Source organism: Xiphophorus couchianus, chromosome 2, assembly GCF_001444195.1.
Source record: "Xiphophorus couchianus chromosome 2, X_couchianus-1.0, whole genome shotgun sequence".
Lineage (NCBI taxonomy): Eukaryota > Metazoa > Chordata > Actinopteri > Cyprinodontiformes > Poeciliidae > Xiphophorus > Xiphophorus couchianus.
Window position 1 is genome coordinate 6,764,882 of NC_040229.1, and position 17,994 is coordinate 6,782,875.

At 39.1% G+C, this 17,994-nt stretch overlaps 1 protein-coding gene across 3 annotated transcripts; it reads left to right on the forward strand.

Moving 5' to 3' along the window:
- Positions 1-9,503: 9,503 nt before the first annotated feature.
- On the forward strand, positions 9,504-17,590 carry det1 (DET1 partner of COP1 E3 ubiquitin ligase). 3 transcript variants are annotated; one of them, XM_028029292.1, is made up of 9 exons: positions 9,504-9,697; positions 11,036-11,365; positions 12,089-12,355; positions 12,426-12,638; positions 13,906-14,129; positions 14,228-14,357; positions 14,856-15,046; positions 15,948-16,139; positions 16,994-17,183. In XM_028029292.1, exons 2-9 carry the CDS (start codon positions 11,117-11,119, stop codon positions 17,181-17,183), a joined length of 1,656 nt encoding a protein of 551 aa, XP_027885093.1. In that variant the 5' UTR covers positions 9,504-9,697; positions 11,036-11,116. The 3 variants fall into 3 exon arrangements, with proteins under 3 accessions (XP_027885093.1, XP_027885102.1, XP_027885086.1); XM_028029301.1 differs by having other exon boundaries at positions 11,086-11,365; XM_028029285.1 differs by having other exon boundaries at positions 9,505-9,697; positions 11,033-11,365; positions 16,994-17,590.
- Positions 17,591-17,994: the final 404 nt, after the last annotated feature.

A 17,994-nucleotide genomic window follows, 5' to 3' on the forward strand; every position in this document is an offset into this window, starting at 1 on the left:
TTTAGTCAGGTTTCTGGTGCAAATGTCTCACTTGAATTAGAACAAAACTAACTTCTTTAGTAAGATGTAGGAGCTTCTTTTCAGTGGATAATTACTTAATGTTGATGAAAAAGATAAAAAAGTTCACTTATGAAAAAACTGTGAAATAATCTGCCAGTGGAATTGATTAACTTTTTCATCAATATGAAGAAATTATTTACTTAAACTCCAATATCTAGTTGAATAGCTACTTCAACTAGATATAACTAGTCAGTTTTAATTATTTTACATCTACTAAGATATCTGAACAAAAACTAGACCAAATATTCTTGGTAGTGTTTTGCAGAGTACAGTGCTGTGAAAAAGCATTAAAGATTTCTTCTGTTTTTAGCTTATTGCTACACTTAGATATTTTCTATCATTAAATTAATTTAAATGTCACAAAAAAGCTATTTAATTGGAAGAAAATGAAGTGTTATTGATTTTATGACGGAGACCTAAGGGCTTCTTCACACCAGTCCTGTTTAGTCCGCTTTAATCAGACTCCAGTCCGTTTGTCTAGAAAGTCCAGTTAGTTTTGTGAGGTGTGAATGCGTAATCAAACTCCGGTCCATCTACAAAGCTTGGTTTCTGTTCGTAAGAAGTGAACTCTGGTGCGGTTTGAATGTAAATGTGAACGCCAAGCAGACCAGAGACTGCTCCAAAAGCAGGAAGAGGGCATTCTGGGTAAATACAACCGAAACAAATGTGCTAGCCTCACGCTAACGGGAAAAATGGCTTGTAGTTTTCTACCAAAGACAAAAGAAAAATCCTCCAACCGCTTAAATCTGACACTGCTCCTTTTTTGGTCACATTTTGTGAAGGAGGAAGTTGCGCTCAGTGTCTTCTTTTGAGGCTTTTTGTAATTTCCTTAGGTAGTTCTTGGTGCAGCGCCCCAACAGGCGAGGAGAAGAACAGGTTTTCAAAGGGTTTGGTTCATTTGACGCAGTGCAGTGTGAAAGAGAACCTCAGCAGCTGAAAATGTGACCAATGTTGCAACTTTGCTTAAGAAATCAAATCGAATCCACCGAACTATCAGTTGTGAAAACCCCTGATATTTATTCTCAAAAATGCGAGTGGACCAATTTCCAGTCACCTCAACTGGCAACAAGTGTTGTGTTAAGCAAATGTTTTCAGTCTTTAGCCGTTTTTATAAATTAGCGATGGAAAAATATGAAGGCCATACATCATTTTGCGAAATCATAATTCACACACCCAACCACTATGTGCAGACATGCAGAAATGTACACTTTTACGCAAAAAGAACGTTGTGCAGGAAACTACATCAACCAATCGCAAATCAGTTTGTCTTGCCGACTTCTGATCGTTTTACTTGGAGAAATTTTCCCTGATTCTAAACTTTGTCTTGTGATTCTGGTGTCCAGTGCAGATTTATCCTCCAGATCAACATCAAAACCCTGAAGCATCTAATTAAGTACAAACAGGCGCACAATTCAGAAGGAAGTTATGAGATATCCTGCAAATTGTTTCTAATTTAGGTGCAATGGTTTTATATCATTGTTTACTTGTTGAGGTCACTGTGGAGAAAAAGTTTTGTGTATTCATAACTGCATGGTGTAGGTTCTCTGTTCACCGTGAATATGAATACAACAAATTAAATATACTGATATTACAATTAAAAACAACAAAAAGTAAAAACTGATGAACATAAAGGAACAAACTCAGCTGCTTTCCCCCGTCGTCTAACATTATGCCTCGCCAGAATATAATTGATATTGAAAATATTTAATATTTAGCAGGAGGCCTCCATTAAAACAAATCGCACAGACAAAGAAAAACATATATATATTCACAGCTTCCTGAGACTGAGAATTTATTTTAAGCTAAACTAAATAACAGACGCCTGGAGGAACACAGGCGGAGAGAGAAGTTGAAATTAATGATGCTTTGCTGAAAATGCGCAGATGTTTTTTTTTTTCCGTTTTTTAATAAATCAGCAGCAGAATTGGGAAGATGCAGTTTCTGTTCTCCAAAATGATTTTGAAATGTGTTGGATTTACTGGAAAATAGAAGAAATTTCAGGTGAGTTTATTCCAGGGTTGCAGTTTTTCACTCGCAGCGCAGAAAAGCTGATTTATTCTCATTAATGTGTTTTTTATATTACCTATATCTTTATAAACACCCCCACGCAGTCAGCCAGGACACAAAGAGCACATTATTAGACATTATACATCAGCGTGTTTATTGTGTCTAAATTAGATTTGCGTTTGTTTCAATGTGTGAATTTCTTCAGACTTTGACAGAAAGTCAACTTTACCTTATTGGTTGATGTGTGTTTTATTCCAGGAATGGATTGTCTTTCAGGATGTTACAAGACAATAAAGGGAAATTTCAAATTGTAATAATTTATATTTCATGTTTTTTTCAAACTCACTACTATAAATTAGGTTGAAAAAAGGCTACAAATCACATCAGTTATAAGCCCTGTAAAGCTTTTCATAGTGAGTTTTGATGATTACCTTTAAATACTGTAAAATGTCATTTAAAAAAAATGATGTATAGTTATTATTATTGTGTCTATACACTTTCAAAATAAAGTTCTAATTAAATCAGAGGCTAATAAGCACATGTTTGGATTCAAGCATCATTAGTTTATATTTTAATTGAATTCCTTTGTGTCAAACACAATGTAACGTTTATTAAAACTTTATTTTTACGTATTTGTTGAAACTGCACGTTTTTGTACTTCCATCTGAGTCTCTACAGTTTCTAAAAACAGTTGAAGTTAAAAAACGTTTTCCAGCAATAAGTTAATGTTTTGGGGTTTTTTGGTGTCTGAAAACAAGCCGTTTCAAAAACCTTCTGAATGAGTACTGTCCCAGCTGAACCCAGCCCGTTACCCAGCAACCCCAGCTGAGCCCAGCCCGTAACCCAGCAACCCCAGCTGAGCCCAGCCCGTAACCCAGCAACCCCAGCTGAACCCAGCCCGTAACCCAGCAACCCCAGCTGAACCCAGCCCGTAACCCAGCAACCCCAGCTGAACCCAGCCCATTTCCCAGCAACCCCAGCTGAACCCAGCCCGTTTCCCAGCAACCCCAGCTGAGCCCAGCCTGTTACCTAGCAACCCAAATGGAGGTCAAGCTCCAGCACTTGTACAGTTGCACAATTGTGTATTTGTTTGCAGCCATTGTCACGTGTATGAAGTGTAAACGTTGAGTTGGGGGGCGTGGCCAGCAGCAGCTTATTTGCATAAAAGTAACAAGACGCCCTAAAACAGTTCTGATTTAGAGCAAAAAATTTAATCAACATGTTTATTTTTATTATCCTAACTAGGTAAACTTTAAACACCAAATGACATGGTGAATTAGAGGCTATGATCGCTCAGCAGGTCTTGATGCTCAATTCTTATTTCTTGCTGAAATCTGTTTTTTTTTTCCTGTGGTTGTTCATACTACTAATTAAATTAAATCAGACTTCTGTGTAAATGGTTTGCATTGATGTCACACATTATTACTGCCGTACATTTTATGACAGTTATAATGGCTGCTGGATTTGGAGTCGGACCAGGATTGGTGAGGTTGGGATGTGATGCGTTCACAGACACGGACTGATTCCATAATTTTGTATTATTATAATTTTCAGCCATTGTTTACATCCAGATTTACCTCGTCTGGCTTCTTCGGGAGCAGAATGACGATGACGGAAAAGTCGGAAAAATGCAACATGACAGTTCAGACTGCTTTGAAAACTATCAGATATGTATTCAAATTAGATAGCTAGATAAAAGTGCAACAAATAAAACAAAAATTGTGGGTGAAACGATCAGAATTGTGCCGTTTAGTAGCAGTATCATCTGCCTACAACTTAATTAATAAATCTACAATAGATGCATCAGAACAGACCAAAAATAGATTTTTTACTTTACATTTTCATCTCCAGTGAAGATGTAACCTAAAAAATATTGCAGGACAGTCTCCGGACAGAAGAACATTGTACAAATCAGAGACTACACCCTTTCAACCAAAGTGGCTTGTGACTTTTTGGGATTGCATTTATTTGAGGAAATTACTATAATAAAAAATTCCAGTTTCCCTGCTCCAGTCTTGTCCTCTAACTCACTGACCTGCAGAGAAGGACAGGAAATAAAAGCGTACTTTAGAGGTTTCCGGACCTCTTCCGGCTCTGGTCCGTGCACGACTGAAACACAAAAAGCTGCATCTTCCCGTCCCTCTCTGCCCCCCGTGGTTCCTTCTTCCGCCGAGAGGCTGCCGGACCATAATGCATTTGTGATCACAGTAATTTCTCTGTAAAAAGCAGAAATCTTCCACTGTCACAAAAAGACATGAAAAGTTCAGGTGCATACGGATTGGAAAGCTACAGTCTAAAAACGTCCTATTGTGCTCTGAAATTACGCTGGATGGAAAAGTTAAAAGCTTTTGTTAAATGCCAAACAGAACTGTCTGCGATGAAAAGATGGGGGAAGAGAGGAAGTGGTAAAACAATGCGTCTTGATTTGCTTCCCAAGCTTAGAATAACCTTTTCTAAGTGCCTTTTTTCTATATAGGAGCTTCACACTATATTCTTAATGCAAATGCTCTTTTACAACAAATTTTTTTTATAATGATGATAATCACTGCAATTCAGGAGCTTGTTCTATGTTCAACTTCATTATTCACTTTTCCAAAGCACTCTGGCCTTTCTCCTTTAAACTTTTAAAACATGGCCTTCCTGCATTTCTTCCCTCTGAGCCCCTGAAAGGAACTTAAAAGTTCTCCAGCGTCTCCATTTTGCAGAAAAGGGTGCTTGGACCTGAGAGCCTGCAGTCAAGAGCAAAATGCGTTTCACCTGCGAAAGAGGTGTGAACACGGGCAGGAAGAATGGACAGCATGCATGTTGGGTTATGAAAAGCCCTAAAGGAGGAAAATAATACATAAAAAAGCACCTGTGTCTTTTTGAAGAAAGTGCTCAGATACAACTCTGTTCTTAACAAGCTGATGCTAAAAGCTAAGGCGAGCGTCCGGCGTGCCAAGCGGCTTATTAGAGGGACAATAACTGCATGACAACCGCAGGACAATGCATGGTTCTCACCCTGTGCAACACACACACTTACACACACACCTGCACATGTGCATACTGTTGTTGCGCAACACCCCCCCCCTCCTTTCTGTCTCTACTCTCTCACTCTCGTACTTCCTCTTCTGAGAGGGGAGATGTGCTACCAGCTCTCCGTCTAACGGGTACGTTGAGTTTCCTAAATCTGCTGGGATTTACCCTGTCCAGAACTGAAGTAAACTCTGTTTAAGCTGGTTTCGAGAAACGATTCGCCTGGTTATCTGACGGCCTACATCCAGGTGTCCCACCCTTCTTCCCCCTGTGAATTAGCCAGACTGAGCAGCCTACAGCCAACTAGTTTCACAGAGCACACCTGTTAACGGTCGCTCGTTCTCTATTTTACAACTTGCATTTGTTATTGAACCAGGTAGGTTTTAGTAACTCGGGCGAGTCCCAAGGATGAGGTTTTAAATATGGGCTACCAGCAACCTAAAAACATTTTCCACCTCTTCCTCTCCAGAATCAAACATCACAGCTATTTTACAACCATCAAAGAACTTTAAGGTGACTCATTAACTGAATGTCCACAACATCTTTTAGATTTTCTTTATGCTAAATATTTTATTAGTAAGGCATTTTTGCAAGGGTCAGTACAGCTTAATTCAGTAGCAGAAATAATCAAATAAGTAAAATCAATCATCTAGTCTATCTTTCCCTACTGCTGACACTGAGAACTAAAAAAGGAAACCTTTGAGAGAGACGGACGGAGTTTGGTGTTTCGAACCCCAGACCTGGCTTGATGATGAAGAAGGTGTTGCAACAGGAGGAAGACGTTGATCGATGAAGGCCAGGATCTCCGCAGGTCTGATGAGCCTCCTCTCCGCATGGATGCTGAGGTCACACAGGACTTGGTGCTGGCAGGAAAAAAGGCACCAGTTCTTCTTCCTTGTCTTTGTCTTCATCTTTGTCTTTGGGGTCTGAACCCAGCCGATGAGAGAAGTGTGATTCGAAGCCACAGATTGTGGGCCAGACGGGTTGGTCTCCATGTGCAGGACAGTCTCCGGCTCCGTGGCCCCGGCTCTTCTTCAGCTGCAGAGTTCTTTGTCCATCTCGATCTTGGCTCGAAGCTGCCCGGAGGATCCAACGAATGGTTCCTCTTTTGCACCCACCTTATATAGGGTTCATCTGTCTGCTTAGACAGATGATCTCATATCCGTCACTGTCTTAAGAGACATCATGTCATGATGTCTGTGCCAATGTCTCAGGGCTGCTCAACCTCCTGTTTCCATATAAGGTGCTGATCATCTCTGCTCTCCTGTTAGTTCCCCTTTTTCCCTTCCTGTCACCTTTCACCTACCATCTACCTCCAACATATCAGTGATGTTTAATTGCAGTTTTACAACCTTTTACACCATTTCAAGTTCAATGTCAAAATCACATTTATATCACATTTATTTTCTTTAGCTTCTCTGATTTAGCATTCATTTATAATTTTATAACCATAACTTATATCACATTTATTTTCTTTAGCTTCTCTGATTTAGCATTCATTTATGATTTTATAACCATAACTTATTAGTTACTCTTATTATGATCTTAATGTGAGTTATTACAGATGTTTTTCTGAAATGAAACCAAGAATAATCTATTATTCTAATTATTTGATACCAAAGTTACATTTGCTTGTTTTTCTTATAAGTGTTCTCACAAATATAAGTGTAAGTATTATTACAAGTAAATCAATATTAATATAAGTATTTTACTTTGAATCTTATCAAATTACTCAAAATGTTTAGATTTAATTTTTTAAAACTTTCATGCTTTAAAATAGTCTCAGCTATTTTTATAAATCTGCAGGCTGGAAACTTCCTCTTTTTCCAGGAAACCTGCTTTTCCTGTTTAATGACTCTCTCTGACTGACTATGATTTTTTATGATTAGATAGAAAAAAGTAGAATTAAAGCAAAGTTTGCATGAGACAAAAACAACACACACAACTAGATTTATTTTATTGACACTTAAGTCTACTGTTGGGCCTTGATATCACTTAAGTGATTCATTTTAAAGATAACTTTATTTATTATTACTGTTAAACTAAAATCTCCAGCATGGGGAAGTGGGATGAGCTCGGATTTTCTTGACAGACCACCTGCGCGCATGTGCACGCCTGAATGCAAGCATGGAGACTCGCTCGTCCACGTGTTGAGGCGAAGGTTTAATCAACTGCAGATGAAAAGGAAAATGCCATTAGATTTTTAAAGTGGATAATTTCACATTCTTCTCTTCTTTCATTCCTTCATTTTTCTTTTCGAGCTCGCCTTTTATGCCCGATACATGTGCTTTTATGGAAAATTGCAACATTTAATCGAGACTCTTCGGTCAGAGATAATTGCGCTAAGAACCATTAGGGCCTGTCCAAAACCGATTAACTTTTTCCTGTTTTTTTGTCTCCTTTCTTTTTGCTGAGATGTTCCCTGCCTGTGAGAACATGCTCCACAGAAAGAGGATAATCGTAATTTAATTATCTGCCATTATGGGGAGCAAAACGCATGTCGCCTCCGGGTCGCATATGCTGCATGGTGTTATAAACAAATCAGTTAAATAAATTACGCTAAACAAACCAGCCTGTCATATACACTCCAGGTACTGCAGCCAAAGGTCTGTTGTTTATTTCTGATTTTTTCCTTTTTTCTTTTTCTGCCAATTTTACTCAAAGCAATTATAATCATATTGAAAGTTTTCTGGGGCACTCGTGCTCCTCACCTGCTAACCTCCACGCCCCCCCACCTGATCAGTAAATTGGCATCTCAGTGAGATCAGCAGGTGTAAATTTGCCCTACATTTTATTTCTCTCGCTTTTGGCCACAATGAGGTTTTTCCTGAAGCTTGAATCTCATTAATGTTCAGTGCACTGTGATCCCCAGAGATTCATAATTCACTAGTTGCTCTTATTTTTACATTAAATATATGTAAAATATATTGGAATTTCAACACAAAATTCAATTTGGATTAATTTACATGGAAGGTAAAACGTCAAATGAAGTTGGGAGCATGGAGCGTTTTAATATCAGAACACATAACAGTCAGATGCTGAACGCATGTTTTCCACCTGATAAGATTTGGTTCAGATGGGAACCAAAATTTCAACATTTGTTATATTTTCAGCAGCTGTGGTTCTCTTTCTCACTGCACCGACTCAAAGAAACCAAACCCTTTGAGCAAACTGTTCCTGTCCTTACCTGTGGGGGCGCTGCACCAAGCTCTACTGAAGGAAACAACATGACAACCTCTGAAGAAGGCACTGAGCGCAATCTCTTGCTTCACGAAGTGTACATAAAAATGGAGTGATATTGGATTTTAGCGGTCCATGAGCCATTTGTCCTGCTAGCACTAGCTACACATGTTTGTTTGGTTGTATTTACCCAGAATGCCGGGCTCCTTAGCTACTTCCAGCTTTTGGAGTGTTTAGTTTGAAGCTAAATACTTCAAACTAAGCTGAATCTGACTTAGCAAGATTCAGCTTAGTAAATACATAGTTTGAAGCTAAATATTTAATATGTTAACTAAATATGTCGCTTCCTAAGTAAATATTTAGTTTCAATGTAAGTATTTAGCTCGGAGTTAAATATTTAGTTAACTAAATATTACAAAACAAAGTGAAATGATTTTCACTGTCACAACAATCATTTTTCTCAAAGTAAGGGTGTTCTAGCTCCATTAGCATTTCCAGTAGCAATAGCTCGTTAGCTGCTTGTCTTTGATGTTCCTCCCAGCGTCTGTCCGGTTCAGCAATAGCTGGGCTGAGTCCGGTCGGATCGGTGATGTCAGTACCGCAGGCAGTACAAATGTTCTGGAGAAATGCCCGGGTCCAGATCCGGCTCTCCCACTGCGCTGTCCTTTCTTTCATGTGGGAAATTATCCAGATTTGCCTCAATTTTTATTTTTATAATAGTGACACAGTGTGGCATTATCTAAAATTACACCAGTCAACCTAAACAGCTACTCTAAAGTTAGTCTTCCTGTGTTTACCCTGTAGATTCCAGAACAGAATGGACCATTATGTGTCATCAACCCACCGGTGAAAAAATGGCGACCTCCATGGCTGAAAAATAGAGCAAAAGTTGCACATTTTTGAAGTAATTATGAGTTTTGGCAAACCACAAATAGCTATTTTTAGGTTATAGGAAAATTGCAACATGTTTAGGCCAACATGTTCAACTAATCCTGGATCCTTTTAACAAAAAATGGTTGCAAATATATATTTTTAAATTTTCTCTTTACTCTTTTTCCACCCTCTAAAGCTTACATTATTATACTTTAATTCCGTACGCTAGGAGTGCTTTAAAATCAAGCTTTTTGTTTGTGCCCACAATTTTGGCTAATAAACCTGACTGAGTTTGAATTCACTTTCGATGATAAACTGTAATACCACTTTCTGTCTGTAGCCTAGGTGGTGGCGCTGTGACCCGGAGTCGTCTTCTTCGTTTCCTGTCCGCTTCCTTAACAACAAACGGAGCCGAAACTCCAGATTCTCTCGGACTCTGGAGAAATATGGTTCATTAGCGTTACATTTGCACCTAGTTTTGGATTTTATGAGATAAATGACCCCTGATGTCTCAGTTTAAGCGGAGTGAGATGCCGAAGATCTTGAAATTGACTCATTAACGGTAAGCTTTTGTCGAAGTTAAGCCTCATATTCTGCTAAAATTCATGAACTTGGAGGAACAGACAGCAAGTCAGTTCACTCAGGCAGGTATTAGATTGTAAATTAATTTGTATTTATTGTCAAATTAGAGAAGTATTATGTTTATGCTGAGTGTTTAGGGGTAATATTTAGCTAATGAATTACAAAGAGGAGCTGCAGCCCTTCACATTTAGCCAACTTTGTTTCTTTTAGCTCATGAAAGATGTTTCTATTTCCTTGTTTTCATCTGTTTTAGCCTGAAAGGCCTTTAATAAAGTAGTTTTTATTGCACCATTTGGTCTAAAACATGTATTTATATTCTGAGTTTCATTAATTTAATCAAAGACGTTCTGCTGTTGATGGAAGAGTCACATATTTGTTTTATTCATTGCTATTAGCTTCACTCTGTCTCTGTATGTTTTGACTGCTTTTATTTTATATTTCTCTTGTTTGTTTTTTTAGTTGTGTTTCAGATATTTGAAGACAACATAAAAAATCTTTGCTTCCTGACATTAAATCAGACAAGGGTTTGGTTTTATTTTATAATACCAAAATAATGACAGAAATAATTCTTTTATTGTTTTTTTTAAACTTAATTTACATTTTCTCAGTATTTAGTAGAAACTCCTTTGAAAGTGTGACTCACCAGAGTTTACTGACATTTTAGCTACAAAATGTCAGATTAATATCTGTATCAGTCCCAATATTGAAAACATTCTTGATCAGGTAAAAGTGACAATGTTCCCCATCCATAAGGGAAGATCTATTCAGTCTAATTCTATACTTTGAGCTCTGAGCAACATCATGTTTTATTATTTATTTTACATTATATTTAGAATCCCTAATTGCACTTTCTGAACCATTTGAAAGAAGGTTTGTTACAGTTTATGTTTTACCAAGGTATTCAATCTATTGTTCTTTTGTTAGTTTCTTTATTATTTATTTTACATTAGCTGTTATTCTCCTAATTGCCCTGACTGAATAAATTAAAATTGTCTTACATCTTTAACCAAGCTTGTGATGCTTTTGGTGTATTTAAATGTGCTGTATTAGTGCAGCAATATCAAATAAATTTGTAATTCAGTGCAGTTATGTCTGGGTTTTAAAAAAGAAACATTTTTAGAACTGTTTTTCTGTATCGGATTGGTATTGGCCAATGCTAAACCTCAGATGCTGGTATCGGACATGAAAAAAGTGGATCGGTTCATACCTAATTTTGTCTCATTACTTACAGAACTGGTGTAACTGGGTCAGATTTGTTGGCCTCCTTCGTAGCAGCGTCACGGGCTCTTATTGTTCCTCTTCTGTCCTTCCACAGCAGACGGGACAATGCTAACTCATTTTTCTTAACTCATCACCCGTCTAACGTAGCGACGATTGAAACGGTCCTGTGATTGCCACCATGGAAGAGGATGTCCTGACCCTGAAGCCCAGGCGGATCCAGAACCAGAACGTCGTCCACCGCCTGGAGAAGCGAAGGGTCTGCTCTGGTCGACCCGGGGCCCATTGGTACCGGGTTCGCTGCTTTCACCAGAACCTGTTCCCAAACTTCACCGTGGTGAACGTGGAGAAACCGCCCTGCTTCCTCAGGAAGTTCTCGCCGGATGGACGCTACTTCATCGCCTTCTCCTCGGACCAGACGTCGCTGGAAGTAAGAGGAGAATCCTGAATCGTTTCAACCATTTTAGCTTTAATTTGTTGTGACATTTTGTCTAGTTCAGTTCATTTTAATTAGTTTTTAGAGGGTATTTGTTAGCTTTTATTAGTTAAGTATTGCATTGTGATTATGCATGTACCAGTTGCATAATAAGTAGGCCTGTCATTATAACAATTTTTGCTGGATGATAAATTATCCCAGGAATTATTTTGATAAACTATAATATTGCTATTCTGAGGCCATTTCACTTATAAAAGACATTTAAAGGATTCGAGGATTTTATTTGTTGTTGTACTCCTGCAACATAAACTTGTTGGCACTCAAAAAAGACAAAACAGCTATGAATAAAATCAAGTTAATAAAATAAATGTCATAATTGTCGAGTATACAGTTATAAATATAATAAATATGTATATTTTTCCCAATGTTATAAGTAAATTAATCTTCCAGTGGAACTAGTGATTTTTTAAAACAATATTAAGGATTATTGACTTAGAACAAGTTCCTATATCTTGCTGAAATGTTACTTCTAAGTTAGTTTTGTCTTATTTCAAGTGTGATAAGATATTTGCACTAGAAACTAGAACAAAGATACTTGGTAAAATTGTATGTTTTTGCAATGTATAAACACAAAAACGAAGGCTGTTACGTCTATAATTTCAGTATTTTTTAGCTAGTTTTACCTCTGAGCTGAATTTGGCTTCTATTCTCTTTCAGATTTATGAATACCAAGGCTGCCAGGCAGCTCAGGACCTGCTGAGAGGCCAGGAAGGAGAGACTCTGTCCACCGCCAACGACCAGTGCTCCCTCAACATCCGCAGCCGCCTCTTCCAGCGCTTCTTCTCGCTGCTCCACGTCACCAACGTGGCTTCGAATGGAGAGCACCTGAACCGCGAGTGCAGCCTCTTCACTGACGACTGCAGATATGTCATCGTCGGCTCCGCCGTCTACGTCCCAGACGATCCGCCGCCGTACTTCTTCGAGGTAATGAGGTTTGGTTTGAGCGAAAAGCAGCCGAGTTCAGAGGTTTTATTTTTAGCTCACGTTCCACCAGGTGTATCGCAACAACGAGTCTGTGACTCCCAACCCGCGGTCTCCGCTGGAGGATTACTCCCTGCACATCATTGACCTGCACACCGGCAGGTTGTGCGACACCAGGTCCTTCAAGTGTGATAAGATCATCCTGTCTCACAACCAGGGCCTCTACCTCTACAGGAACATCCTGGCTGTGCTCTCGGTCCAACAGCAGACCATCCACGTCTTTCAGGTGAGCAGGTCGTCCCCTAAGGGGTTAAATCCTTCACTGGGGAATCGGCAACATTGTTCAGATGATTTAGGCAGCAGGGCAACTAAACTGGGCTAATTATTCTGGTTTGTTTAGGTGGAAAATGTGTCATTTAGAATAGGCAAAGTGAACTGAAACAAACAAAAAATCTAAAAAGTGCATTTAAATTCCTAGATGATCTGCAAAGTATTTCAGATATTTTAGAAAGTGGTGCAGCTTATCTGGACTCATTTTTCTGATTTATTTAGCTGAGAAATGGGTTGTTTAAAAAACGTTGTGAACTGAAGCCAAAAAATCTGAAAAGTGCGGCATGCATTTAAGTTCCTTGATGATTTGCAAAGTTTTTCAGATCGTTTAGGCAGCAGTGCAGCTTATCTGGACTTATCCTTCTGGTTTGTTGTCTGAGAAATCAGTCATTGAAAACAAACATTGTGATGCGAAACAAAAGAAATCTGAAAAATGCAGCATGCATTTAACTTCACCCCATTTATTAATATTACCCTGAATTAAAACCAGTTCAGCTTTGTTTCCTAATGTCGTCTCAGTAGTAAACGTCTTTGTGTTTAATGTTCTCTGAGTATTAATCCAGATATTCTCTGAAGGCCTGAGGTTCTTTAGAGAACAACCAGAATCATGGAGACCAAGAGAAATATTTACTTATGTACTCCAGACTCCCCCTAGTGGTCTGGGGTAAAAAGACATAAAGTATGATGCACCTTTTCTTTAATTCCTCCACGTTTCTTCTGGATAGCCTGTCTTTACTGAGTGTCTAGTCCTATGTGATTTAATGGTCGACTCCCCCTAGTGGCCTGGAGGGCTTTGAGTTGTTGGAGCATTTGATATTTGCTGTTGTTTTTCTGTATTTTCCCTTTTACTTCAATTTTCTGCCTTTACAGCATTTTTCTTTGGCAGTGTTTTTCTGGTGCGTTTGTTTTTTGTGTGTGTTTTGGAGTTTGCAGTATGTTCACACCTGCTGGTCACCATTAAAGAGTAAAACAGCAGCAAAGCTACAATAGAACTGCTGATAAAGAAAAGATCCAGATATTGAAAACTGATGCAGCGACCCAGTCAGTCCAGACCTCAAGTAACTGAAATGGTGTTGCATTACGAGTGATGGATGGAAGAATGTCGTCCAGTTTTATTAAAAATCTGTTTTTGTTTAGTTTTTTTTACACAAAACATTTAATGTTTTTGTAGATATTTAAACACACGTTCACCTGCTGCCTTCTGTCTCTTCTTCTGTCCTCAGGTGACACCTGACGGGACGTTTCTGGACGTGAGGACAATCGGGCGCTTCTGTTACGAGGACGACCTGCTGACGCTGTCGGCGGTTTACGCAGAAGCTCAGGCGGAGAGCCAGACTGGCTTCCCACGCCTCTACACAGACAAAACCATCAACTCCCTGAAGCACAGGCTGCTGGTGTACCTGTGGCGGCGAGCCGAGCAGGACGGCAGCGCCACCGCCAAGAGGAGGTGACAACGCCGATTCACAAAGCTCCCGTTCTTAGTTGATTTTTTTTAGTTGAATGTGTCTGAGGCTTGTTAGGTTCTGACCCGAGTTGTTCCGTCAGGTTTTTCCAGTTCTTCGATCAGCTCAGGCGGCTCCGGATGTGGAAGATGCAGCTGCTGGACGAGCATCACCTCTTCATCAAATACACCAGCGAAGACGTGGTGACGCTCAGAGTCACCGACCCGTCGCAGGTATGCATTCCTCCCCCGCCGCTCTTTGTCACGCTGCCCCGGTTTCCTCGGATGAGGAGAATTTCCCCCGTCGGGTTTCCAAGGAAACGATTGTCCAACGGATTCTGCTCAGTCCTGAGCTTCACTTGTCGCAGGAACAGAAGGATTTAATTAATCCACAGTTCATTTAAGTGGAGTCTGAGCAGATAAAGATGGTTTATTTAGAATATAGATTTTTCCAAACACACACAGTGACTTGAAAACTAGTTATACTAAAGTGTCCTAGTCAAATCCTCTAAAAAAACAAATGGAGAAATTTAATCAAACCTTCTCACTTTGTTTTCAACTGTTTTTTTTTGTTTTTTTTGATTGATTGGTTGAGTACATGACTGGATGGATGAGTAGATGGATGGATGGTTGGATGGATGGATTTCTCTAACAGAAAGTCTTTCTTCTTCTTATCTTTCTCTCTGAGCCTTTTGCGCTGCGTTAACCTTTGACCCCTGGTCTCCCTACCAGCCGTCGTTCTTTGTGGTGTACAACATGGTGTCCACGGAGGTTCTGGCCGTGTTCGAGAACACGTCGGACCAGCTGCTGGAGCTGTTTGAGAACTTCTGTGACCTGTTCAGGAACGCCACGCTGCACAGCCAGGCCGTCCAGTTCCCCTGCTCCGCTTCCTCCAACAACTACGCCCGCCAGGTCCAGAGAAGGTACCGCTCCGCCGCCGCTCTGCCGCCGTGGCCTGAACGGACAGGATGTCACAGACAGACGTTAGGACGAGGTAGAGACGCCCGGGGGAGTTAAGAGCAGAAACAGGAAGGAGATTCAGGCCGTTAACCTGGTCAGCTAAACTGGGATCTGATTGAATTTCACCCATTCTGGTGACAAAACCCTTTATGGGAGGAAAAGCTTTGTTTGATCTTGAAGGGATTTATTATGATTAAAAAGTCACATTTTACACGTCGAATTTACATAATACTGCCTCTTTAAGAAACCAAAAACACCCAGTCGTTTCTGTTTTTTTGCAATAAGTTGATGTATTTTGATGTATGCAGAACGAGCCGTTTCAAAAGCCAACAGAATGTAATGTCACAAATCAGCAGGAACTGCCTCGTTACCTAGCAGCCACAGCAAAGCCCGTCACCTAGCAACCCAAATGGAGCCAGTCCATTTGGTTAGTTGGTTTGGTCGCCGTACAATGGCTGCTGGAAAAGACAAGAGTTTTGTTGTTGACTTACCATCCAGATACCATTTGCTGCATTATTGTTGGTTGTGCAGGAGGCTCCACTTCTGCTTTTCAAAGATGTACGGTCGTATTGTTCTGCATCTGTTTGCAGTGATTATCGTGTGTGAGTGGAAATGTTGGGCTGGGGGCATGGCCAGCAGCAACTTATTTGGATTTAAAGAGACAGAGTCCCTAAAACACTGAAAATAGGCAGAACTGATCAGACTGAAATCTCATTGTCTAAAAATTATTTTTAATGAACGTGTTTTGAACAGGATATAATCTGTCCTAATCTGTTCAAGGAAGCATAATGGGTCACCTTTAGAGTGAAAAACGAAGCAGAAGAAAGTGCAACTGTAGTATTTTTCCCTGTTTTTCCTCCCCAGATTCAAAGACACCATAGTGAACGCCAAATATGGCGGCCACACGGAGGCGGTGCGGCGGCTGCTCGGTCAGCTGCCCATCAGCGCCCAGTCGTACAGCAGCAGCCCTTACCTAGACCTGTCGCTCTTCAGCTATGACGACAAGTGGGTGTCAGTGATGGAGAGGCCCAAGACCTGCGGAGACCACCCCATCAGGTAGCCACTCCAATCAGGGCGCGCACACCTCCGGATGGCGCAGCCCTGCAGTCAGGCTAATGGGGTTTACATAGAGATGACTTGAACTGGAACAGCTTCTAGGGTTTTAATTGGCATTTAAAATCATCATGGAGGTTTGCTATCACCTTTTGCTTCTTATCGTTTCCTCAGCTGAAAGTGCAAAGATGCAGCTTTGCTCCTTTCAAGTTAACATCCATCCTTCTGCTGTTTGTTTCCACGTCTTTCATTCATCAAACGACTCTATTGTTTATTAATATACAAGTAAAAAACATAAATATAAATAATAGACTGAAATAATAAAAATAAATCTACAAAAATGGTAATAAAACTATTTAATTTATATATATATACATATACAGTATATGTATATAATATATACACAAGCTAATGAAACAATTGATTTAAAAAATAAAATAAAGAAACAGCTTTAAATAGAAACATAGAAAACAATTAAAAATGTATCAGATTAAAAGTAAAAAAATATTGAAATACTGTTAAAATTTACAATGCTGTAAAAATAACATTTTAAAAACTCAAATACTGTATATATATAGAGTATTATATACTGTAATACTATATATATATATATATATATATATATATATATATATATAGTGAGTATTATATATTGTAATACTACAGTGTATATATATATATATATATATGAAAAAATAAAATCTATTAAATAAAAAAAATTATAACAAATTTGATAATGTATAAATACTGTTTGTTTTTTTTTCATTTAAGGAAAATTAATGAAAATAAATGAATATGAATAAATATAAAGACATGGTCAGATGCAGCAGTTTAACGGAGCCGCTCTGCCTCTGCAGGTTTTACGCCCGCGACGCCGGCCTGCTGAAGTTTAAGATCCAGGCGGGCCTTCTGGGTCGACCCGTTAACCACGCCGTGCGGCGCCTCGTCGCCTTCACCTTCCATCCCTTCGAACCGTTCGCCATCTCCGTTCAGCGGACCAACGCGGAGTACGTGGTCAACTTTCACATGAGACACGTCTCCGCGTGACGGAGGAGAGTCGTCCTCCGCTCCTCACTCAGGGATCCTGGACATTTCTACTTGCAAACGTCCAGACTCGAGTTTTCTCTGGATTTTAAAGACTAGATATAAAAACTCAGAGATGTTCTCACAGCTGGATTTCAATATCAAACCAAAAAAGAAAAACAGGCAGATGGATGGATGATTAATGAAACTTTTACAGTTGGATAAGGAACATGAATTTTTTTTCTCCAGACTTTAAAATACTTCCATACTTTTAGGAAGTAAGATTAGGATCCCTCTTTCCTTCTCTGCTTCCTGTTTTTTCTTTCTCATTCCCTGGTTCTTTTAATTTTTTATTGTTTTACTTTTTAATGTTTAACTCTACATATCCTACAGCTAATAAAATTCATTTGATTTTTAAGTTTTATCACCAAGGAGGTTTGACTTTTTCTTCTCTCTAAAGAATGCTAAGAAATGTTCACTTGTATTGGAGAACTGGAAGATAAATCTGTTTAGTTTGAGTTTTTTCCCGTCTAGCTTACGTTGTAAAAGCCACACACACAAAGTTACACTGTCAAGAATTAACAGCAATATTTTTTGTTGTTTAGTCTGCATAATGAGAAAAAGAGGTTTAATTTTTCAGTCATGTTTTCACCTGTTTTAAAGGTCACAGTTTCAAAGCTGAATATTTTGTTTGCTAAAAAAACTATTTAAAACCAAATATTTGGATCTACACTAAATATTTGGTTTGAAGCTAATGTTTAGCATGCTAACTAAATATTTATTTGGAGCTTGGCAGTTGTTAGCGTAATATTTTTCTAGTAAATTAAATGTTTAG